Consider the following 24,333-nt stretch of genomic DNA (forward strand, 5'->3'; position numbering starts at 1 on the left):
ATGACGTCTTTGAACTGATTTGTCTCTTGTATACATTTGTTTATTTTAGTAGCGTAATAATTACTGTCTCAAATCCTAATTATATTTAGCCAGAGCTTACATATTTATACTTTGTGCACTTTGTTCCGTCTTATATACATACATACCACGTAGTTGTACCTATCGTGCACTTTTTTTACAGTCCTCCTTTTCCAAGATTCGAATTTATATCCTCCGTTTCGCTTCCAAGCGTTGTTTTAAAGGGAAAAAAAGTGCAGTGGAGTGCAGTTAAAACAGCTGGCCGGTGACACGATACGCGTCGCGCATACATACCAACGTAATACGAGAAGATGCGACAGAACGCGTTCGATCGTTTCGCGTGACGAGTCGAAGGGACGGGGAGTGCTTGTCGCAAACAAATCCGTCCGCGTGCATCGGAAAGGAAAATTATGCAACGTCGTTCAACACGCTCGTGTTACCGAGGGATCAGATGAAGGAGGCTGACTTTCCTATTATCTCGACATCTCGAATCCGCGATCGGAATGGTTTCCCTCACGCGAATCTCTTTCGTTACGCTTCTCTATGGTAAGCGGCTGTCGGCCACGAACTCCGAAAAATGTTGCCTCTGTCCTTTCTGCGTCAAGATAAAATGCGCCACGCGATTTATTGATAATTTTGCGCGCGCGACGTAATCTTATACGATCGATATTTGTGTCGCTTGATGCTCGTCTAATTTTCATTGACACGCAGAAAATGTTAATTTATGTTAATAATAATTTATATAATATTAATTTATATTTATAATTGTATGCATATAAAAAATTTAACATATTTGTTTGCATTTTAATTTTATTATACATCTCTGAATTTATAAGAAAATTCTAAATTCTATTTGCCAGCCAAATCTGGACATTTAATTTAATTTGGATAACTCGATTTTATTTCACAAAGAGATATCTTTCCTAATTTCATAATTAAAAAACATCTTTGTTTATCTACTTCAAATTAATTGATAAAATGTTTCACTTGAAACGTCACTCAATTTCATTTATATAATTGTAGTGACAGATGTATACCTTTATTTTTTAAGTTTTTGTATATTCACAAATAGTAAAAATATAAGCTACGAAACCTTGTTTACATAAATAATTTGATTTAATTTAGTTATTCGGTTTTTGCATAATCCTAGCGACGAGAAATATTTCTACGTAAGCTTGTTATCATCTAATTACATTTTAGCTTTTTCAGCAATTTTGATGCACACGGCAGGCTCGCGCGTAATCGAGCTGAGTGACAGGTAAGAAATCTGCCAATATTATGTACTGTTTACCTTGTTGAATTATAGAAGATACTAGTCATTTAATATATTTTGTTTCTTGTAGATTTCTGGATATACACAAAGATGGACAATGGCTGGTCATGGTATATTTGAAAAATATATATCTTAAATATTAAATATATGCCATTCTATGTCTTTAAAACATATACCTATTTCTATTTTGTAGATGTATGCACCATGGTGTGCGCATTGCAAAAGATTGGAACCAATTTGGTCTCATGTTGCTCAGCATTTGCATGCAACGTCAATACGTGTAGGACGTGTGGATTGTACTAGATTTACTAGCGTGGCAAGTTCATTCAAAATCAAAGGATTTCCCACCATTCTATTGTAAGTACACCTTTCTCTCTGGCTACTAAATATTCATACAATAATATCTTCAATTTACAGTTTAAAGGGTGATCAAGAGTATATATATCATGGTGACAGAACTAGAGATGAAATAGTCAAATTTGCTTTAAGACTCAGCGGTCCTCCCGTGCAAGAGGTGACGAGACCTCAGAGCTTTGACACTATAAAGAGAGAACGCGATCTCTATTTCTTATACGTCGGTGGTAGATCTGGAGTCTTATGGGTAAACTCTTTTCACAATTTTACGAAAATTTTGAGTTTGAAAAATCCACAAATTTACATATATTTACATATATATTTAAATAAATAATATTTAAATAAATTTACATATATATTTAAATGCATTGAACAAATACAGGAACTTTATCACAAGACTGCAAATATATTTCAACCGCATGCATTCTTTTATCAATCTCATCCGAGCGTTGTAAATAAACATGCACCTGTAGAAAATGTCCCGGCATTATTCGTGTATAAGGAAAGTTCACATTACAATTTTACTGGTGAGAATTTTGAAGGAAAAAAAGATGTATTTATTATTATTATCCTTAATTAATACGAATGTAATTTAATTTGCAGGGCATAATTTAAGTGACATAGAGAAAATGAACGAGACGCTTTACAAATGGGTGAATGCGGAACGTTTTCCAACGTTTCCAAAGGTGACCAGAGGAAACATAAATCAATTATTCTTAACAAATAAGAATCTTGTTTTAGCGGTAGTTGAAGAAAATCAACTAGAAGAAGTTGCGCCCGATATGCTGGAATTCAGGAACATGGTCGAATCTGTGATTAAGAGCAAACGGGAGAAATACCACGAGTACGTTTGCTTGATAGCATAATTCTTATAGAAACACTGGATGTAAATTAACATTATAGTTTTATTCAGTCATTTTCAGTTTGGTTGGATAGCTAGTCCCGATCTAGTCAATAGTATAGCGATGATGGTATTACCTTTACCGAGCTTAATTGTGATAAATACAACTACTAATCACCATCACATTCCCGAGGATGAAACAGAGAAACTGACTCCATACGTGATAGAATTGTTTCTAGAACAAATTCGCAATGAAAGTGCTCCGGTACACATCTTTTATTATATATTTTCTTAATAATTCTGCTAAATCTTAATAATTTATGAAAAGAATAACAATAAAAACTTATTATGATTAATGAATTTTCAGCGATTTGGTGGAAACAATTGGCTAGTGCGTAGTTATAGAACCTGGTTTGAATTGAAAACCACTCTGGCTTCAATGTGGAAGGGCAATCCTATTTTGATGACTGTATTAGTCGGATTACCAGTTGGATTCTTATCGTTAATATGTTATGGCATTTGTTGTCCAGATATCTTGGATGCAAATGATGAAGAAGATGGTATAATTTTTCTATCACGAAAAGAGTCTATTAATTTTTATAAAAAAATAATAAACATATGTAATTATTTTGTATTCTTTTCAGAAAATGCTGGAACAAGTCATATGAAGAATGACTAAAATTAATTATAGATATATACTATACAGAAATACAAGTTTCGAGATACAAATTTTTTATTATATATAGCATATATAAACATTTTTGATTATGTAATACGTTCTTAAAAAAAAATTTGCCAAAGCAGTTTTAAGACTATAAGAATTTTTATAATATAATGTTTATCGCTAACATTCCATTTTTATTTTTGGTAAATCCATCTTTGTGTATATGTATTAATTTCTTTTATGATTATGTTATTAAAAAAATGAAGCGTATTCCACGAGACAATACAACCGAGTTAAGTACACTTGGATTTGTCTTTTAACACAGCTTTAAAAAAAAGAGAGTATAAGATATATCAAAAATTTGTATATTAGACACGATCATTCACATATGTGAAAGATCGAATTAAACATCAAATATTGTTTTTTTATATATAAGGACAAACTAATGGTAATATATAATATATTTAAAATTGTGTAAATTGTGCGAAATTGTTGTTTGTTGTATTGTGTAGACTGCAAGTGTGATTGTGCAATTTCTATTTGAGAAAGAAAAATAATCTCTTGCGTGTTAGGCGATTGCTGAATGTATATTTATATGTACCAAATAAAAAAAAAAAATACAAAATAAATATTTGTTATGTTACTACATATATGGATATATGAAATATTTTCATTATAAAAAGTAGGAGATAATTTTAAATAGTCTTCCCTTATATCTATACCAAAATCTGCCAAATTAGCATTAATAATTTTTATTTTTATAGCATAAAAGTAAAGTATACAACTAAGCATAAAAGTATGTACTGTAAAAGATTACCTTCAACTGCACATTCAAATCAAGGATAAAAATATTAAATTGTGATTAAAGCAATATTTCAGATAAAAAATTTGTACATTTGCTACAAGTCCATATCATCATCTGAATCCAAAGCTGCTCTTCTTCTATCAAACTAAAAAAATAAAGTAAAATTTTAGTATTGTTATTTTAGATTATATTAGATGCATAAATATTTTTTATATAATATTAGATGCATAAATAATTTATATTGATTACTAACTTTGACAATTGTTTTCTTTTGTGTCTGTTGATTTAAACTCTCAAGTAAATTGATTAATTGTTGCTCTCCGAGCTTCCCAGGTAATTGACGATTTTGTGCCATATTCAGAATCATTTCTTCTACCATTTTTCCTTTCTCTGGTTTCCCAAGACAAAGTGTGTTTACTATGGATAAATATATATATATACATTATTAGCTAATATACCTATATATCATGAATATCTGTGATGTCATATCCTGTAGTGTTGCCAAAAAGTAATGCCAAAAAAAAGGGTTATATGATATAACTTACACCTCGCTCTGGCTGACTGATCCAATACTTGAGCCAATATAGTATGTTTCATCTCTTCCATACGTTGCATTCTCTCTTCCATTGCTTGTTTATTGTCGACATTATTATCCTAGAATAATAATATATGTGTATATATATTTTTTTTTTCCTTTTGATATATATTCTTTTGTAAAATATACACAAAGTAATATGTTTAATTTCATACATTATATACATTTAGCTTTTATGTGTCAAATGACGTACTTAAATAATTATCAAGCAGAACGTATATAATTCAAAAATTTTTTTTCTGCTACAAACTCTTGTGGAATCTCGTAGCGATTACCTTATATTGAGACTGCAACTGCATCAACCGTTGCTGTCGTATCGCTTCCAATTCCGGATCTGACATATTTATGCCTTTGTGCTCTCTTGTCAGATATTCTAGGTTCTGATGAAAATCAACCTGCGACCCGCGATTTGACGACGACTGTTAAATCTCCCAACTGCTCCAACTTTGAACATTCGTTACAGAGAAACCTGAGAGCGGCCACCTCGCTTTAACGGGTATATTGTCCTAATGCGCTCCCAGACAAAGTGGACGTCAACTACATTCATTACAGTCGATAATAATACGTGGTTCGTGTCTGAGCTATGGTTCATGTCCAAGCTATGGAGTGACCACAAAAGTGATACTCCCTCTATGGACATTCAAATGGACATGAACTACAAAGTCAAAGGCCATGAATGTTCTCAGAGGGTAATATATAATTGCACAATTTCTGGTTTTGTTCCGTGCTATGTGTACGAAATGCCGGTAGCACCAGTGCTATATAACAATTAAATACTTATGTGTGTAAATTGATAATAAATAAATTATTCAATCGCGACAGATACTGTAATATTCAAAGATGAAATAAATATTTTTCAAAATAAATAGGTAAATAATACGGCTCTATGTATTTATCAACATGATAATTAAGTAAAGAACATTAAGAGCCCACAAAACGCGATTGGAAATGCGTAAATTATTTCGAACATTAATTGTTCGCGAAATTTTTTTTTTTTTTTTTTTTTTTTTTAAATGCGTTATTAGGAGAACATGATTTGTAAAGAGGTCATCAACGCATCTTCGACCTCCTCGCAAAATATATTCTCCTGATAATATAAAATAATAAGAAACGAATTTTCGAAAATTTTCACGCTTGCGTTATTAGGAGAACATGATTTGTAAAGAGGTCATCAACGCATCTTCGACCTCCTCGCAAAATATATTCTCCTGATAATATAAAATAATAAGAAACGAATTTTCGAAAATTTTCACGCTTGCGTTATTAGGAGAACATGATTTGTAAAGAGGTCATCAACGCATCTTCGACCTCCTCGCAAAATATATTCTCCTGATAATATAAAATAATAAGAAACGAATTATCGAAAATTTTCACGCTTGCGTTATTAGGAGAACATGATTTGTAAAGAGGTCATCAACGCATCATCGACCTCCTCGCAAAATATATTCTCTTGATACTATAAATTATAAGAAACGAATTTTCGAAAATTTTAACGTTTGCGTTATTAGGAGAAAATGATTTGTAAAGAAGTCATCAACGCATCATCGACCTCCTCGCACAATATATTCTCCTGATCATATAAATTATAAGAAACGAATTTTCAAAAATTTTCACGTTTGCATTATTAGGAGAACAGGATTTGTAAAGAGGTCATCAACGCATCATCGACCTCCTCGCACAATATATTCTCCTGATCATATAAATTATAAAAAACGAATTTTCGAAAATTTTCACGTTTGCATTATTAGGAGAACAGGATTTGTAAAGAGGTCATCAACGCATCATCGACCTCCTCGCACAATATATTCTCCTGATAATATAAATTATAAGAAACGAATTTTCGAAAATTTTCACGCTTGCGTTATTAGGAGAACATGATTTGTAAAGAGGCCATCAACGCATCATCGACCTCCTCGCAAAATATATTCTCCTGATAATATAAAATAATAAGAAACGAATTATCGAAAATTTTCACGCTTGCGTTATTAGGAGAACATGATTTGTAAAGAGGTCATCAACGCATCATCGACCTCCTCGCAAAATATATTCTCTTGATACTATAAATTATAAGAAACGAATTTTCGAAAATTTTCACGTTTGCGTTATTAGGAGAACATGATTTGTAATGAGGTCATCAACGCATCATCGACCTCCTCGCACAATATATTCTCCTGATAATATAAATTATAAGAAACGAATTTTCGAAAATTTTCGCGCTTGCGTTATTAGGAGAACATGATTTGTAAAGAGGTCATCAACGCAACTTCGACCTCCTCGCAAAATATATTCTCCTGATAATATAAAATAATAAGAAACGAATTTTCGAAAATTTTCACGCTTGCGTTATTAGGAGAACATGATTTGTAAAGAGGTCATCAACGCATCTTCGACCTCCTCGCAAAATATATTCTCCTGATAATATAAAATAATAAGAAACGAATTTTCGAAAATTTTCACGCTTGCGTTATTAGGAGAACATGATTTGTAACGAGGTCATCAACGCATCTTCGACCTCCTCGCAAAATATATTCTCCTGATAATATAAAATAATAAGAAACGAATTTTCGAAAATTTTCACGCTTGCGTTATTAGGAGAACATGATTTGTAAAGAGGTCATCAACGCATCTTCGACTTCCTCGCAAAATATATTCTCCTGATAATATAAAATAATAAGAAACGAATTATCGAAAATTTTCACGCTTGCGTTATTAGGAGAACATGATTTGTAAAGAGGTCATCAACGCATCATCGACCTCCTCGCAAAATATATTCTCTTGATACTATAAATTATAAGAAACGAATTTTCGAAAATTTTCACGTTTGCGTTATTAGGAGAACATGATTTGTAAAGAGGTCATCAACGCACCATCGACCTCTTCGCACAATATATTCTCCTGATAATATAAATTATAAGAAACGAATTTTCGAAAATTTTCGCGCTTGCGTTATTAGGAGAACATGATTTGTAAAGAGGTCATTAACGCAACTTCGACCTCCTCGCAAAATATATTCTCCTGATAATATAAAATAATAAGAAACGAATTTTCGAAAATTTTCACGCTTGTGTTATTAGGAGAACATGATTTGTAAAGAGGTCATCAACGCATCTTCGACTTCCTCGCAAAATATATTCTCCTGATAATATAAAATAATAAGAAACGAATTTTCGAAAATTTTCACGCTTGCGTTATTAGGAGAACATGATTTGTAAAGAGGTCATCAACGCATCTTCGACCTCCTCGCAAAATATATTCTCCTGATAATATAAAATAATAAGAAACGAATTATCGAAAATTTTCACGCTTGCGTTATTAGGAGAACATGATTTGTAAAGAGGTCATCAACGCATCATCGACCTCCTCGCAAAATATATTCTCTTGATACTATAAATTATAAGAAACGAATTTTCGAAAATTTTAACGTTTGCGTTATTAGGAGAAAATGATTTGTAAAGAAGTCATCAACGCATCATCGACCTCCTCGCACAATATATTCTCCTGATCATATAAATTATAAGAAACGAATTTTCAAAAATTTTCACGTTTGCATTATTAGGAGAACAGGATTTGTAAAGAGGTCATCAACGCATCATCGACCTCCTCGCACAATATATTCTCCTGATCATATAAATTATAAAAAACGAATTTTCGAAAATTTTCACGTTTGCATTATTAGGAGAACAGGATTTGTAAAGAGGTCATCAACGCATCATCGACCTCCTCGCACAATATATTCTCCTGATAATATAAATTATAAGAAACGAATTTTCGAAAATTTTCACGCTTGCGTTATTAGGAGAACATGATTTGTAAAGAGGCCATCAACGCATCATCGACCTCCTCGCAAAATATATTCTCCTGATAATATAAAATAATAAGAAACGAATTATCGAAAATTTTCACGCTTGCGTTATTAGGAGAACATGATTTGTAAAGAGGTCATCAACGCATCATCGACCTCCTCGCAAAATATATTCTCTTGATACTATAAATTATAAGAAACGAATTTTCGAAAATTTTCACGTTTGCGTTATTAGGAGAACATGATTTGTAATGAGGTCATCAACGCATCATCGACCTCCTCGCACAATATATTCTCCTGATAATATAAATTATAAGAAACGAATTTTCGAAAATTTTCGCGCTTGCGTTATTAGGAGAACATGATTTGTAAAGAGGTCATCAACGCAACTTCGACCTCCTCGCAAAATATATTCTCCTGATAATATAAAATAATAAGAAACGAATTTTCGAAAATTTTCACGCTTGCGTTATTAGGAGAACATGATTTGTAAAGAGGTCATCAACGCATCTTCGACCTCCTCGCAAAATATATTCTCCTGATAATATAAAATAATAAGAAACGAATTTTCGAAAATTTTCACGCTTGCGTTATTAGGAGAACATGATTTGTAACGAGGTCATCAACGCATCTTCGACCTCCTCGCAAAATATATTCTCCTGATAATATAAAATAATAAGAAACGAATTTTCGAAAATTTTCACGCTTGCGTTATTAGGAGAACATGATTTGTAAAGAGGTCATCAACGCATCTTCGACTTCCTCGCAAAATATATTCTCCTGATAATATAAAATAATAAGAAACGAATTATCGAAAATTTTCACGCTTGCGTTATTAGGAGAACATGATTTGTAAAGAGGTCATCAACGCATCATCGACCTCCTCGCAAAATATATTCTCTTGATACTATAAATTATAAGAAACGAATTTTCGAAAATTTTCACGTTTGCGTTATTAGGAGAACATGATTTGTAAAGAGGTCATCAACGCACCATCGACCTCTTCGCACAATATATTCTCCTGATAATATAAATTATAAGAAACGAATTTTCGAAAATTTTCGCGCTTGCGTTATTAGGAGAACATGATTTGTAAAGAGGTCATTAACGCAACTTCGACCTCCTCGCAAAATATATTCTCCTGATAATATAAAATAATAAGAAACGAATTTTCGAAAATTTTCACGCTTGTGTTATTAGGAGAACATGATTTGTAAAGAGGTCATCAACGCATCTTCGACTTCCTCGCAAAATATATTCTCCTGATAATATAAAATAATAAGAAACGAATTTTCGAAAATTTTCACGCTTGCGTTATTAGGAGAACATGATTTGTAAAGAGGTCATCAACGCATCTTCGACCTCCTCGCAAAATATATTCTCCTGATAATATAAAATAATAAGAAACGAATTATCGAAAATTTTCACGCTTGCGTTATTAGGAGAACATGATTTGTAAAGAGGTCATCAACGCATCATCGACCTCCTCGCAAAATATATTCTCTTGATACTATAAATTATAAGAAACGAATTTTCGAAAATTTTCACGTTTGCGTTATTAGGCGAACATGATTTGTGGCGGGACCGGAGGGAGCGATTCAAAACACGCTGAATTGTTCCCTCCGCTCCCCCCCCAGGGAGTAGATCGGGTGACGGCCACCCGATGAGTTGGGGCCCTTAATTGGGCCGGGCTGCTCTGCCTCCAGAAGTCATGGTTTCCGTTTCCTGGAGGCGGGGCATTAGCAGCACGTGAGTCTGCTCGACGGGGTTTTTAGTTGGTATACCCGGCATTGCACACCTGGGAGAGGGGCTAGCTCTCTCCTAAGGGCCGGGGAGTCCAACACTACCCCCCCTTGGTGCGCCGTACGCACCTCGGGGGGGTGTGCGTAATGCATTTTCCCCGTCGTTAAACAAAAAAAAAAAAAAAAAAAGAACAGGATTTGTAAAGAAGTCATCAACGCATCATCGATCTCCTCGCACAATATATTCTCCTGATCATATAAATTATAAGAAACGAATTTTCGAAAATTTTCACGTTTGCATTATTAGGAGAACAGGATTTTCAAAGAGGTCATCAACGCATCATCGATCTCCTCGCACAATATATTCTCCTGATAATATAAATTATAAGAAACGAATTTTCGAAAATTTTCACGCTTGCGTTATTAGGAGAACATGATTTGTAAAGAGGTCATCAACGCATCTTCGACCTCCTCGCAAAATATATTCTCCTGATAATATAAAATAATAAGAAACGAATTTTCGAAAATTTTCACGCTTGCGTTATTAGGAGAACATGATTTGTAAAGAGGTCATCAACGCATCATCGACCTCCTCGCAAAATATATTCTCCTGATAATATAAAATAATAAGAAACGAATTATCGAAAATTTTCACGCTTGCGTTATTAGGAGAACATGATTTATAAAGAGGTCATCAACGCATCATCGACCTCCTCGCACAATATATTCTCCTGATAATATAAATTATAAGAAACGAATTTTCGAAAATTTTCACGCTTGCGTTATTAGGAGAACATGATTTGTAAAGAGGTCATCAACGCATCATCGACCTCCTCGCAAAATATATTCTCCTGATAATATAAAATAATAAGAAACGAATTTTCGAAAATTTTCACGTTTGCGTTATTAGGAGAACATGATTTGTAAAGAGGTCATCAACGCATCATCGACCTCCTCGCACAATATATTCTCCTGATAATATAAATTATAAGAAACGAATTTTCGAAAATTTTCACGCTTGCGTTATTAGGAGAACATGATTTGTAAAGAGGCCATCAACGCATCATCGACCTCCTCGCAAAATATATTCTCCTGATAATATAAAATAATAAGAAACGAATTATCGAAAATTTTCACGCTTGCGTTATTAGGAGAACATGATTTGTAAAGAGGTCATCAACGCATCATCGACCTCCTCGCAAAATATATTCTCTTGATACTATAAATTATAAGAAATGAATTTTCGAAAATTTTCACGTTTGCGTTATTAGGAGAACATGATTTGTAATGAGGTCATCAACGCATCATCGACCTCCTCGCACAATATATTCTCCTGATAATATAAATTATAAGAAACGAATTTTCGAAAATTTTCGCGCTTGCGTTATTAGGAGAACATGATTTGTAAAGAGGTCATCAACGCAACTTCGACCTCCTCGCAAAATATATTCTCCTGATAATATAAAATAATAAGAAACGAATTTTCGAAAATTTTCACGCTTGCGTTATTAGGAGAACATGATTTGTAAAGAGGTCATCAACGCATCTTCGACCTCCTCGCAAAATATATTCTCCTGATAATATAAAATAATAAGAAACGAATTTTCGAAAATTTTCACGCTTGCGTTATTAGGAGAACATGATTTGTAAAGAGGTCATCAACGCATCTTCGACCTCCTCGCAAAATATATTCTCCTGATAATATAAAATAATAAGAAACGAATTTTCGAAAATTTTCACGCTTGCGTTATTAGGAGAACATGATTTGTAAAGAGGTCATCAACGCATCTTCGACCTCCTCGCAAAATATATTCTTCTGATAATATAAAATAATAAGAAACGAATTATCGAAAATTTTCACGCTTGCGTTATTAGGAGAACATGATTTGTAAAGAGGTCATCAACGCATCATCGACCTCCTCGCAAAATATATTCTCCTGATAATATAAAATAATAAGAAACGAATTATCGAAAATTTTCACGCTTGCGTTATTAGGAGAACATGATTTGTAAAGAGGTCATCAACGCATCATCGACCTCCTCGCAAAATATATTCTCTTGATACTATAAATTATAAGAAACGAATTTTCGAAAATTTTCACGTTTGCGTTATTAGGAGAACATGATTTGTAAAGTGGTCATCAACGCATCATCGACCTCCTCGCACAATATATTCTCCTGATAATATAAATTATAAGAAACGAATTTTCGAAAATTTTCACGTTTGCGTTATTAGGAGAACATGATTTGTAAAGAGGTTATCAACGCATCATCGACCTCCTCGCACAATATATTCTCCTGATAATATAAATTATAAGAAACGAATTTTCGAAAATTTTCGCGCTTGCGTTATTAGGAGAACATGATTTGTAAAGAGGTCATCAACGCATTTTCGACCTTCTCGCATAATATATTCTCCTGATAATATAAAATAATAAGAAACGAATTTTCGAAAATTTTTACGGTTGCGTTATTAGGAGAACATGATTTGTAAAGAGGTCATCAACGCATCATCGACCTCGTCGCAAAATATATTCTCCTGATAATATAAAATAATAAGAAACGAATTTTCAAAAATTTTTACGCTTGCGTTATTAGGAGAACATGATTTGTAAAGAGGTCATCAACGCAATTGGTTTGTGGGCTCTTAATGCTCTTTACTTAATTATCATGTTGTTAAATATTTTTCTATATTCGAGTGTCACCGTGTGAATGATGGCAAAGCTATGACATGTATAGCCGCTTGCTATACGTCGTCAAGGCCAAACATATGATATTAATTGATAATTCTCTGCCGAAATATTTTGCGTACTATATATACACGCAACATTTTAAATAGAAGTATATTTTATTTTAAATTAATTAATTATGAACGATTGATGTATCACGGAACAATCACGATATATCGCAAACCACCATCATGTTTCGGAGAGCGACCCGCCCACCGCTTCGCCGCGATCGTAGTATCTATATTTAATTAATTAATCGAACGATTGCATTCCGATTCATCTTTTCGTTCGGTATATATAAGTATTTAATAAATTAATCGAACGATTACATTCGGCTTGCCATTTTACTCGCCGCGTTACAGTGAATATCGCGCGAGATAGGCAGGCAACATGCGCGGCGTCGTGCACGATTTCGACCGTCCGCGCGCAGACGAAAAACAGCGAATTTATATCTCGACTTCCAGACGCGATTTCGTTCTTTTTGCATAAAATTCTATACCATTTCGCGGCACTACCGTTTAAATCTCGTCCCGATCGCCCGAAGAGCGGCTGACTTACAGTGAATATCCGAAATTTGCTTCTTGGACTCACACTTAAATGTAATATTTATACATATAATATAAATATATAATATAAATATATAATATAAATAATAGCAAGGAAAAGAGAGAACATATTAATATTTTTATATAATAAATTATTATTAATTAAATTATTTATATTTTTATTTATATTATCAGAGGGACATATATGTTATCCTCTGAGAACCTTCGTGGACATTTGTTTTGTAGTTCATATTTTGTTGTTAATGTTCATAGAGGGAGTATCACTTCCAGGGATAAAGCGAGCCACGACATCTCTCAGTCTCTCTGTGCAGGCTCGGTCGGCTTCGGTCAGCTCCAATCAGCGTTGAGCGCATGCGCATCGCATCGCCTCCACGCTTTCACTATGGATATGTTCGTTTGAGTAGTACTTTCTGCACTCTAAGTTTTTTTCTTTTTACAATTTCGAATATATACATTCATCTTACTTCCAGTGCAAAATCTTTCACTACTTTCGATTTTAAAAGAGTTACAAAATTATAAAATTATATATAATTCAAAAATATTATTGCCAATTGTTCCCGGACTGTACTTTGTGTTATAGTAAATTTAGTAACATCAAAGTCTGCTCGTTGTCACTAGAAATCCGGAAAATTTGCTGCCATGGGATATGACGTATTCACAAAAAATATTTAAAAGCTATTAATACATGAAAAGAAAAAGAATGTATAGTTTTACATTTTTAGGATTTTTAGGATTTTTATAAGTACAAAGAAACAAGTTTAATTCAATTAATATACTTTCTACAATTAGTTTATAATTAAATTATTTTATTATCAAAATTTTCAATTTGGTAATTATAGCAAAAGCTGCAGGAAAATATTTCTATTTACAAGAGTTTTTCCATGAATACACTTCGACGAACAGCATTATTGCAGCCTTCTTTATATTTGTACCATATTCCGTGTTTTGTTAAAATATTTTGCATTAGGGAATATCCTTTTTGCGATTTTGGAGAAATACGATTCGTCATTTTATTTTCGTTCTTATTCGTAATAATATTCCCGAAAAAATCTTTATATACCTGAAATTTTAATATAAAATGAAAGAATATTATAATTATAGTTTATAATTATAGTACATTATACGAATTTCAATTGTATAAAATGTATTAAAAAAGATAGGCAAGAGACTTACTACTTCCTTTAACGACGTCGCATTTTTTCCTGATTTTGTGCTATTCAGTGAATTAGAAGAGTTATCCTTATTATTTTTTGTATTTTTTGTATTATCTTTATTATTTTTTGTATTTTCAGATTCCCCTGAATTTGTCGTATTTTCTAACAAGCTAACTCCACTGATTCCTGTCAAGATACTCGCCCGCTTTAAACGCTCTACTTCCAATTCTTGCGCAATTATTTGCTGTACTGCATACGCTAGATATCGATGCGGGTTGCAATTGGGCAGGACACCGACTTCCAAAATGTTACTAAAAATATTTACGAATTTTAAATAGAATGCTGAAATATGTGTGTGTGTGTGTGTGTGTGTGTGTGTGTGTGTGTGTGTGTGTGTGTGTGTGTGTGTGTGTGTACGCATATGCATTATTTATTATTGTCTCAATATTGCAACATACGGATCTAAATTATAGATGTAGCCTCCTTGAGGATTCTTTTCTTGCACGAATGATAAGCCAAAATCAAGCATTACGTTTATTATTCTAACGAGATCAGCTTTTTCCTTCGACGAATATAAATGAGAAGGCACTATACGTAATTTGGGTGCTAGGAGAGCTGGTAAAAAACCAGCAATGTCTGTAACTAGAGTAAAAGCATCGCGTCCGCATGCTCTTCGTACCGCCGTTAAAATACCTATGTTTTTCGCCGATTTCTGAATTACCTGAAAGAAAATAGAAGATGATAGCAATGTGATTAAACGTTCAGAATATATGAATCAATTGTATATATGTACAAATTGTTAATCAACTTGAGTAATTCTTAAATTAAAATTTTCTCTTAATTAGGTAATACTTACTTCGCTAATGATAGTAGGATAGGATAATTTTACTTTCTGCGTTCGCGCAAGATGCAAATGCCATGCAACAAATCCGTAATTCGTGTAAGGCATAAGTGACCAAACTTGCTTGTGTGTGACAAGCGATGTTATTAAATCGTAAAATTGAAACCATTCTAGAGATACGGATACGTTATCAAGTTTCCTATCACAAATTTCAGGATAATTGTGAAAAATTCCTTGTGCCAATTTTTCCGATTCACCTAAATAAGTAAAAAATATATTCATTTTATAAATTAATAGATATATATTTACAGTTCTAATATTATATAGGGAAATTACAATATACATTTCTTTTAAAGCGCAGAAATTAGTTTTATAAAATTACCATTTTGAACTGTCTTTAATATATTCTGGATTCTTTCAGGTATAGTAATCACTCCTCTTTTGTTCATAGGAATTGTTAATATACTTTTCCACGAATCAAATAAATTTTTACGAGTATCTTTCAGGCCTAGAGATATATTATCTTTTAAATTAGCGCCACCCATATATTGTAATGCTCCTACACAAGCTCGAACATCACAACCAGATCTTTCTGCTATTTTTACAAGATCGCCAAAGTCTACATTTAACTTTTCTTTTTTTGCTATCTCCATTAAACGTTCTGCTAATCTTAAAGGACTTACTTCCGGTACCGGAATTATTATAGCAGCAGCTCTTAACGCCCTGTGAAATTCAATTCAGTTTATTTAAAATATGATACATTTTTTTTAAATTCAAATATATTATTTCTAAACTAGGTGACTATTTTATTTAGTTTTTAGTTAAAGAATTACCTTAATGTTGGTGCATATGGTTCATTACAAATGCATACTACAGGTCGTATGCAACCATCGGACGTTTTCTCCGATTGCCCCTTGCTCTTTTTATTTTTTGATATTAGTTTACCTTGAATGAATTTTAAGAGAAGTTCAATGGATGCAGCTGGTGCACCATCAATTTCATCAAAAATTAAACAATTTGGTCGGGGATCCGCGCCTATTACAGCTTTCATTTCTGTTGATGCAAGAAGGATCTGTCTGGAATAAAAATATGTAATTTTCAAATATAAGAATATCATGTACATTTTACGCATTACCTAAATGTATCTGGACTTCTTTCATCACTCGCATTGATTTCTACGATATTATAACCAGCATGTCTGGCTGCTATATGCGCTAGAGTCGTTTTTCCTAATCCAGGTGGTCCGCTAAGTAAAGCTATTCTTTTTATTGGGTATCCTCTATTGTCCACTTCCTCGATATCTGTTTTTTCGTCAATATCCTTTTTCTTTCCAAACACAGAAAGTTGTTTCTTTGGTTTTATAATATTTCGATTAAATACTATTTTATCCCAAAGCTTCAACCAATATAAGAGCTGTCTATTAACCGTTTCATCCGAAAGTAATTCTAAATACGATCGAGGGCGATACTTATCCACCCAAAGTTCGTCATTAATTGTGTTGTCATTATTAGTGTCACATAAATTCGATAGTGGCTGTATTGATAACTCGTTTTTTGTCGACATCTGTAATGCAACAAAATATCATTAACAAAACATATAAAAAAACATATAACAAAAACAATATAAAGAAAAATTCTAATAGACATACAATTTTCTGCGCTTGAGCTTTTAATTGGTTGTAAGATATCGACAATAAATTAGTAATTGGCCTTTTTGTTTGTTTGATGTCGTTTTGCCTACTTCTAACTCTAATGTATAAACGCTGGGAATCATATAATCTTGTGACTGCTACAAAATTCCATGATGGAACTCGTGTAGAAATGGAATTTTTCTTGCTATATATTGAACATAAATACAATATGGATTAAATCAGATATATATTCTATAATATCTAAAAAATAAGCAGAATATATTTCACTAATTTTTCCTTACTTCTCATCACATTTTGTTTTCTTCACTGCATCTCCATCGTGTTCATGTAATAATTGTCTTGCATCCAATATTTTTTGAATGACATCTTCAGGCTGATCCCAACGAAGTTTCTTTTCTTTTGGTTCTTCGACAAAATCAACATCAGCTAAAAAAAATTAAATTTCCTAAGATCCTAATAATATTCAAAGAATAATCGTATTATAGTTTTTCATTGCATACGATACCTGAAACATTTGTTTCTAAGAGATCAGAAATGTCACCAAACAATTCTTCATAACTGCGTTTTTTACTACTGCCAGATATACTATTATGATATAAATCATAATTATGTTTTTTATTACTGCTAGATGCATCATTGTCAACTTTATCAAAATTAACAGAAGTGGAGGTTTTTGTTTGATTTTTGTTCCTGCTTGTATCAGCTAAAAAATATTGAAATTTTCTAATAACATTCAAAAAATAATTACATTATAGTTTTTTATTGCAATACCTGAAATACTTGTTCCTGAGAGATCAGAGATGTCGCCAGACAATTCTTCATAATTGCGTTTTTTACTACTGCCAAGTATACTATTATGATATAAATCTTCATAATTGCGTTTTTTATTACTGCTAAATGCTTCATTATCAATAACTTTATCAAAATTAACAGAAATGGAAGGCTTTGCTTGATCTTTGTTTCTCTTTGCTGTTTGCTGACATCCACTAGGACCAGGTTGTGTCAATGCCTCAAGTTCTTCACACAAATATAACCAATTATGTAATTTGAATTTAATGAAATATTTGATAATATGATGATATAATTCAATGTGATACGATGAAAATAAAATAAGAAAATACAAAGAAATATTAATTTTTTCTAATAATAAAAAATTACATCATAAAGAATTTACCCTCTAATTCTCTCAGAGCTTCATAATCCGCTTGACAGATCAAATCGTATTCATCGTCCTGATCTGGGAATTCATCAGCCATATCGGGAATTTAATAGTCAGAGTCGATCACAATATAAAAAATATTTAAATGATTGACACTTTCATAATAAAAAAATTTTTATGTCTCTTCCCGCCTTTTATTACGTTGCATATGACAGACACGTGCGATAAGGCTTTAACTATATACATAGAGTGTGTTCCACTTGTTCAAAGCGTTTGCGAGGGGAGCGTCCCGTTTGACCACGTTGCAATTGACCACAGCCAATTATATCGACCTGTGCCTAGGGTAACCAGCAACGATTAACCAATCAAAGAGTCCTATTTTGAATTGGCCAATTGATTGACGTGGTCAATCGGGTGCCACCCTTTGCGAGCATCAGTTATCTTTATTTAACTTGCAATGAGCAGATAAGGATAAAGTGATTTTATGAATATTGCAAACATCAAATGGAACATGGACTATACTGAAATGAGCAATCATGGGGCTATATTTTGTTCAGGCATATTTGATAGTTTAATTTAAAAATGATTTTTTTTCAAAATAAATAACTAGATATATCAATGGCATTTTTCGTATTGTATCATTATAATAGGATAGTATAAAATAAATATAGCATAGAGTAAAATAATTTTATTATTGTACAATATTATTCTCGTTCCTTTTAAATATATTGCACTATTATATTTTTTTATTAAAAGTTATGTACATATATATTTCTTGGATTTTAATATTTATTTTAATGGTCACATTTTTTCTTACATAGTTAACAAAATAGAAATATTTTGTAATATAGAGCACATGAGGTTTAAAAAGTCTTGGTGCAATTTCGATTCGATGCATGAACTGTGCGAAACAAGCGTAGTAAATTTCGCAATTACTTGACGTACTAAGGGCTATTTTTCCACTTTATTATATATAAAGCGTATATAAATTTTTCAAAATAATATCATTATTCAAAATAATATCAATAGTATTTCAAATTCATAACATATTAAATTATTTGATCACATTAATTTTTACCTGCTCACACAAAATAAAAAAATTATATATGTATATAGTAAATTATACATATGTATGTGTATATATGTATATATATATATATATATATATATATATATATGTATATATTTATGTACATGCACACACATACATCATCATCTTTTTAAACAAGTAAGTTTTCTTGATTTTCAAGCACATGCATAATATATTGGCTGCCATCTATCTCTAACAAATTAACAAATAAGAATATCATAAGTCATTTATAATAATGTAAGCTTGATTATCAGGATTTTCACGATAAATAGAACATGTCATTAATTACTTATAGAAATCTTTCATTATTTGAGAAGGAGCTGCCTATGTATTGTTGCCTACCATTTTATAGCTTTCTTAATATTATACCACAAATTATTATACTTCAGAAAAGATATCTAACATAAGTTCAAAATAAATCAATGTAAATCTTTAAAAAATCAATGCCACACGAATCTTTGGTGCCTATTTATGCTATTAATGGAAGTAAATTAAAAATATAAATTTTTTTCTTAATAAGGAAGCACACATTAATACTATATTTTTTTTCATAACATAAATTTGCTTTGAAATGGCATGCTTCTTATTATTCAAAATTCTGCATGCAATAATTCTATTAATGCAGAAGTGCTGTAAATATTTTTATAAAAATGTGTAAAATATTATATCAAATTATATGCAACAAGATCATTTTATAAATGTTAAACTGCATGTGCTAGACTGTAGAATATCTATAATTACTTAAATATTATACATTTTTCGTTTTAAAGATATAGCTGATTGGTATAAAGCTACATCCTGTATGGTACTTTCTTGACTTAAAGAATTATTCCCAAAATGTAGAGATTCAATATCAAGCTTAACATATGTGTTGGAATTGTGGTCAATATTGTAAAGATATTCCAATATTCAAATGCAATTCGTGAATGCTAATGCAATCCACTTGCTTATCTCCTATGACGTCCCAGATACGCTTTACAATTTGGACAAGTGTGATGAACATCCATGCATTCATCGATGCAACAAGGAATCAAGCAGCAACCAAACCAACATCTAATATAAAAGAAAGAATAATTTTACACATTGCAAAATATAAACCTATGTGTATTTTTATAATTACCCCAAAAACGCTATTACGATTCCTGAAATATAAGCAATCGTGCCAGGTTCTGTTCTTGTTGTTGTATCTATTTCAGCATGGCACTGTGGGCATATCATATGGGTTGAGTGTGGCCCAACCGGAACTATAGTTGTAACTATAGTCGGTCCATTTGCATCTATAAAATAATATGTATATATGTATATATACTAATTAATAACATTAATGTAAATACAAAATATCTATATATAATTTTTATTAAGCTTACAAGCTTGTGCTGGCGTAAATGGACTGGCTGGAGGAACTCCACCTACATTCTGGGAATAAGCAGGTGGTGCATATGGAGGTGGTTCATAAGGTGGCGGTGGTCCGTTTTTATGCATATCCATCTGTTAATAAAATATGTTATATGCAAATAATTACAATTTTCATTAGTGTGTGTGTGTGTTTTATTAATTCAGTAATATACAAAATATGTACTTATATATTCAAATTCTGCCAAACAATGTCAATAAATATATAAATTGGGAAAATATTTCCAATTTAATCTATTTGATATAGAAAATATGCGATTTAAAAAAGCTATTATATTAAAGACAAATTGAATAAATTGAAAATTTTTATATCAAGGTCATCACCTCTGATTTAGCTCAAAATTTGCATAGAACTTTCTTTCAGCTTATAATTAGGAATCATGATATTTTATAACTAGGCAAATTATTAATTTTATTTTATATATTCTACATTTATATTAAGAAATTAATGAGCTGATAATTATTTAATTTTACCATAAAAAATAAACATGTACATCAGCTTCTCAAAAAACTTTATATATATATATAAGGTTGGATTATATATATATATATATATATATATATATATATATATATATATATATATATATAAAATCCAACCTAATCCTACTTTTATTTATGTTAGTTTTGTAAATATTTTGATAAAATCAAGAATAAATAAAGGAATTAGATTTCTTCGAGAAGAGACGGAATTTTTCCCCGTTCATTCACTTATTCAATAAACGAAATAAACTAAACAGTACGTTAATAAAATTTGTTTAGTTTATTCAATAAAACATCTTTTTATTTTATTTTTAATTTTATCTATCATGACATCAGATGTGCCACGTAATTCTAAAAATAGAATAGTCATCGTAGTAATCCAATGCAGACCGATAACATTCATGACGATCAGTCATTATTTCACATCTAAGCCAATTAGCTAATCTGAAGCAAGAGGGAAAGTCCAGGGAAATAGCCTCTCGCATTAGATGGACCCATATATGACGAAATAAATGACACTTTTGCGTCAAATGTTCTTCTTCCATGTATTTAATTAGCCTGCTGACCCGAAAAAGGGAATGGGTATGAAATACAGGCCGATTATGAAATTTGACCCGCATCTCGAATAACATCCCCGCCCTTATTATAGCATTGTGGCTACTGTGCGTGTAGTACTCGTTATGTCACTTGTCTACTTACTTTTGTGGAACAACAGCAAATCGATTATTTGATCAGTTATCACGCTCCCCAGATATCTTTAATCCTTGAGTAGACACTTGACACGTAGGACTATAAAAAGTCGAATCACCCGCAGCTTTGCATAAACAACAGGAGAACCGTGGAACACACACAAGTGTACAGACACATAAGAGATTGTGCAAGCACTGCAAGATGTATCCAATTTCGCTGGTTTTCATATGCAAAGATTAATGTTGGTTTATATTGATGGCATACTGCATGGCTCGTTTTCAAAGTGTTAAACGTTATTTTCATGTACTTCATTCCTCCATTTTTCCACGTATGACATATAAATTAAGCAAGAGAAAATAAATTTGCTTGCTTAGATTTATACCAGTTTATACATTTGTCTTCTTTAAATTGTATTAAGAATATATAATTAATATTATATTATAAAAGTCACAGATGGAACCTTTCTGAATTCCAAATTTACTTCTTAGAATAGCGTTTGATTGATTAATGAGGACAAGGAAATTTTTATTTTTATTCTGATCAATCAATTTATTTTAAAGTTTTCCTTATTATAATATACATTGAAGAGAGATTATTGTCATTTATGTAATGACTCAATATGTTTTTTGTATATTGTTATATTTAATAATTCAAAGTTTAACTATTTAATTTTGAAACTTTCTAATAATTATTAAAATTATTTTTCTAATAATTATTAATTATTATTTTTCCGTTTAAAATAATTAAACATGATAATCAATACAATCACCAATTATTTACGTGCAAACGTATAAAAAACAGACAAGAACAGATTGGAAACACTTTCGCTATGTTTGTTCAAATCAGCTCCGATCTTTAATATGTTCTAAGAATGCACTATATCAAATGCAAAAGTATAAAAGAGAAATGATCCTGATAATAAATATTTACAAACCTACAACTTTAAATATTATTATATAAATAAATATTTACAAACCTACCAACTTTATATATATGCAAATGTAGAAATTTATTAATAGATTATTTTTGTTACATAATAATATAACATAAAGTTTTCTTTAATCTATTTAATATAAAACCAAGAGAATGGGACGATAACGAGATAATATAAGAATATATAAAAGACAGCAGTTGCTAATATATTTTAACTTTTTTCTTTCACAATTATATACAGTGTAATAGGATACTTATGATATATATAGGTTTTTAAATTAGATTAAATAATATTAACGTACACATATACATTATTATAGTATACATATATATAGTTGGAAATCCAGATAACTACAATCATTAAAATTCTTACACATTTCTAAATAACAATGATGGATATACTTTATACAAAAATTAAATTCTCAATAACCAAATTATAATCGAATATCATTATCATCAATAAAGATTCCATTTGGACAAATCTTAATGTATTAGCATATTGTTTTTGTTTGCAACTATACATCCTTCTTAAAAGCAACATATGTCAAAGAATTGGATATATATATTTAAAAAGCAAGTTTCTACTGTGAAATGTTCATTACTTAAGAAGAGGATTACCCTGTAACAATAAAATATTCTTTAACATGTGTACATTGACTCAGAAATTTAATTATAAAACTTACCCATTCCCGAGCCATAACTAATATTGTTAAATTATCTAATTTTGGCCCAATCAATGGATTCATTTGTGCCATGTAGCAACATAGCCAACTGTATCAAAAGTTTTATTTAAAGTTATATTTACATATTAATTACATATCAAATTATCAAAAAATAACAAAAAAATATACTTACAACAACCAACATGTAAAACCTGTCAATATTAACAGAACCTGAAGTACCCTGAAAGTATATATTAATAAATGTATAATTTAATTAAATTATATGTATATTTTAGTGAACATCGATTTATCTAAAGAATACCTAACGTTTCCTCAAAACAGTTATCGTTTCAAGATATACTCATTTTACTTCAGATTATGATTAAAATGTGATTCTTTATATGAGAAATAGAAGAAATAAATATTCGTGTATTTTATGTATAAAAAAAATTATAAAGGAAAAGGAAATAATAAAGTCTATTTACCCACGATTTGGTCCCTTGGGAACGAAAAGTGGTAAAGCTACACCTAGAAATAATACGGCGCCCCAGAGTATCGTAAAAATTAGTACAGGAATTGCAGATGCACCCATTTTATTTTTTACTTTTATGGAATTATTGTTCTCTTTTCGCAAACAAACTCGAAATTCGAGGAATCTATCACGTACGAATCGCTTAGAACTGTCAGAAACTGGGAGGATCACATGAGAGAATCTTCGTATTGTTCACGTGATACATCGATTAAACCATAGACGTGTAGAAATTTATAGATGGAGAAGTAAAAACAAGAATTGTGCTTTTATTGACGCCAAAATTTTGGAAGCACTTATTGACCAATCAGAGATAAGACTGAGAGGTGTCATGGCCTA

General features: G+C 31.3%; 5 protein-coding genes across 6 annotated transcripts; 1 reads left to right on the forward strand and 4 right to left on the reverse strand.

The window, feature by feature from the left end:
- Positions 1 to 147: 147 nt before the first annotated feature.
- LOC105255920 (protein disulfide-isomerase TMX3) lies at positions 148 to 3,290 on the forward strand. 2 transcript variants are annotated; one of them, XM_011265469.3, is made up of 10 exons: positions 148 to 564; positions 1,228 to 1,276; positions 1,362 to 1,401; positions 1,485 to 1,648; positions 1,709 to 1,892; positions 2,028 to 2,172; positions 2,249 to 2,489; positions 2,559 to 2,751; positions 2,854 to 3,046; positions 3,131 to 3,290. In XM_011265469.3, the coding sequence occupies exons 1-10, from the start codon at positions 522 to 524 to the stop codon at positions 3,163 to 3,165; spliced, it is 1,287 nt and encodes a 428-aa protein (XP_011263771.1). In that variant the 5' UTR covers positions 148 to 521; the 3' UTR covers positions 3,166 to 3,290. The 2 variants fall into 2 exon arrangements, with proteins under 2 accessions (XP_011263771.1, XP_011263770.1); XM_011265468.3 differs by having other exon boundaries at positions 522 to 564; positions 1,219 to 1,276.
- A 551-nt stretch (positions 3,291 to 3,841) lies between these two features.
- LOC105255921 (programmed cell death protein 5) lies at positions 3,842 to 5,057 on the reverse strand. The gene is made up of 4 exons (XM_011265470.3): positions 4,826 to 5,057; positions 4,501 to 4,609; positions 4,209 to 4,372; positions 3,842 to 4,100 (listed from the first exon to the last, which is right to left on the reverse strand). Exons 1-4 carry the CDS (start codon positions 4,889 to 4,891, stop codon positions 4,050 to 4,052), a joined length of 390 nt encoding a protein of 129 aa, XP_011263772.1. The 5' UTR covers positions 4,892 to 5,057; the 3' UTR covers positions 3,842 to 4,049.
- Positions 5,058 to 14,220: 9,163 nt separating this feature from the next.
- Positions 14,221 to 18,417, reverse strand: LOC105250459 (chromosome transmission fidelity protein 18 homolog). The gene is made up of 12 exons (XM_011256562.3): positions 18,210 to 18,417; positions 17,807 to 18,052; positions 17,541 to 17,738; positions 17,317 to 17,461; positions 17,033 to 17,219; positions 16,520 to 16,947; positions 16,218 to 16,460; positions 15,767 to 16,107; positions 15,400 to 15,641; positions 15,002 to 15,264; positions 14,563 to 14,854; positions 14,221 to 14,449 (listed from the first exon to the last, which is right to left on the reverse strand). The coding sequence occupies exons 1-12, from the start codon at positions 18,289 to 18,291 to the stop codon at positions 14,255 to 14,257; spliced, it is 2,862 nt and encodes a 953-aa protein (XP_011254864.2). The 5' UTR covers positions 18,292 to 18,417; the 3' UTR covers positions 14,221 to 14,254.
- Positions 18,418 to 19,959: 1,542 nt separating this feature from the next.
- Positions 19,960 to 22,086, reverse strand: LOC105250467 (cell death-inducing p53-target protein 1). Its single transcript, XM_011256574.3, has 4 exons — positions 21,880 to 22,086; positions 20,652 to 20,772; positions 20,405 to 20,561; positions 19,960 to 20,337 (listed from the first exon to the last, which is right to left on the reverse strand). The coding sequence occupies exons 2-4, from the start codon at positions 20,770 to 20,772 to the stop codon at positions 20,232 to 20,234; spliced, it is 384 nt and encodes a 127-aa protein (XP_011254876.1). The 5' UTR covers positions 21,880 to 22,086; the 3' UTR covers positions 19,960 to 20,231.
- A 1,026-nt stretch (positions 22,087 to 23,112) lies between these two features.
- On the reverse strand, positions 23,113 to 24,218 carry LOC105250472 (V-type proton ATPase subunit e 2-like). The gene is made up of 4 exons (XM_011256587.2): positions 23,951 to 24,218; positions 23,659 to 23,706; positions 23,487 to 23,574; positions 23,113 to 23,422 (listed from the first exon to the last, which is right to left on the reverse strand). Exons 1-4 carry the CDS (start codon positions 24,055 to 24,057, stop codon positions 23,402 to 23,404), a joined length of 264 nt encoding a protein of 87 aa, XP_011254889.1. The 5' UTR covers positions 24,058 to 24,218; the 3' UTR covers positions 23,113 to 23,401.
- Between the last annotated feature and the right edge of the window lie 115 nt (positions 24,219 to 24,333).

This window comes from Camponotus floridanus, unplaced genomic scaffold, assembly GCF_003227725.1.
Source record: "Camponotus floridanus strain SB8 unplaced genomic scaffold, Cflo_v7.5 scaffold136, whole genome shotgun sequence".
NCBI lineage: Eukaryota > Metazoa > Arthropoda > Insecta > Hymenoptera > Formicidae > Camponotus > Camponotus floridanus.

Coding starts and splice junctions, on each gene's coding strand:
- LOC105255920 (XM_011265468.3), top strand. CDS start 522: ATGGTTTCCCTCACGCGAATCTCTTTCGTTACGCTTCTCTATG. Junction 1,649..1,708: donor GGATTTCCCACCATTCTATT/GTAAGTACACCT, acceptor TTCAATTTACAG/TTTAAAGGGTGATCAAGAGT. Junction 3,047..3,130: donor TGCAAATGATGAAGAAGATG/GTATAATTTTTC, acceptor TATTCTTTTCAG/AAAATGCTGGAACAAGTCAT.
- LOC105255921 (XM_011265470.3), bottom strand. CDS start 4,891: ATGTCAGATCCGGAATTGGAAGCGATACGACAGCAACGGTTGATGCAG. Junction 4,610..4,825: donor AGTTGCAGTCTCAATATAAG/GTAATCGCTACG, acceptor TTATTATTCTAG/GATAATAATGTCGACAATAA. Junction 4,101..4,208: donor AAAAGAAAACAATTGTCAAA/GTTAGTAATCAA, acceptor TTATTTTTTTAG/TTTGATAGAAGAAGAGCAGC.
- LOC105250459 (XM_011256562.3), bottom strand. CDS start 18,291: ATGGCTGATGAATTCCCAGATCAGGACGATGAATACGATTTGATCTGT. Junction 17,220..17,316: donor AAAACAAAATGTGATGAGAA/GTAAGGAAAAAT, acceptor TTCAATATATAG/CAAGAAAAATTCCATTTCTA. Junction 15,265..15,399: donor ATCCTACTATCATTAGCGAA/GTAAGTATTACC, acceptor ATTTTCTTTCAG/GTAATTCAGAAATCGGCGAA.
- LOC105250467 (XM_011256574.3), bottom strand. CDS start 20,772: ATGGATATGCATAAAAACGGACCACCGCCACCTTATGAACCACCTCCA. Junction 20,562..20,651: donor ATTTACGCCAGCACAAGCTT/GTAAGCTTAATA, acceptor ATTATTTTATAG/ATGCAAATGGACCGACTATA. Junction 20,338..20,404: donor ATCGTAATAGCGTTTTTGGG/GTAATTATAAAA, acceptor CTTTTATATTAG/ATGTTGGTTTGGTTGCTGCT.
- LOC105250472 (XM_011256587.2), bottom strand. CDS start 24,057: ATGGGTGCATCTGCAATTCCTGTACTAATTTTTACGATACTCTGGGGC. Junction 23,575..23,658: donor GGTTTTACATGTTGGTTGTT/GTAAGTATATTT, acceptor CTTTTGATACAG/TTGGCTATGTTGCTACATGG. Junction 23,423..23,486: donor TAGTTATGGCTCGGGAATGG/GTAAGTTTTATA, acceptor TTATTGTTACAG/GGTAATCCTCTTCTTAAGTA.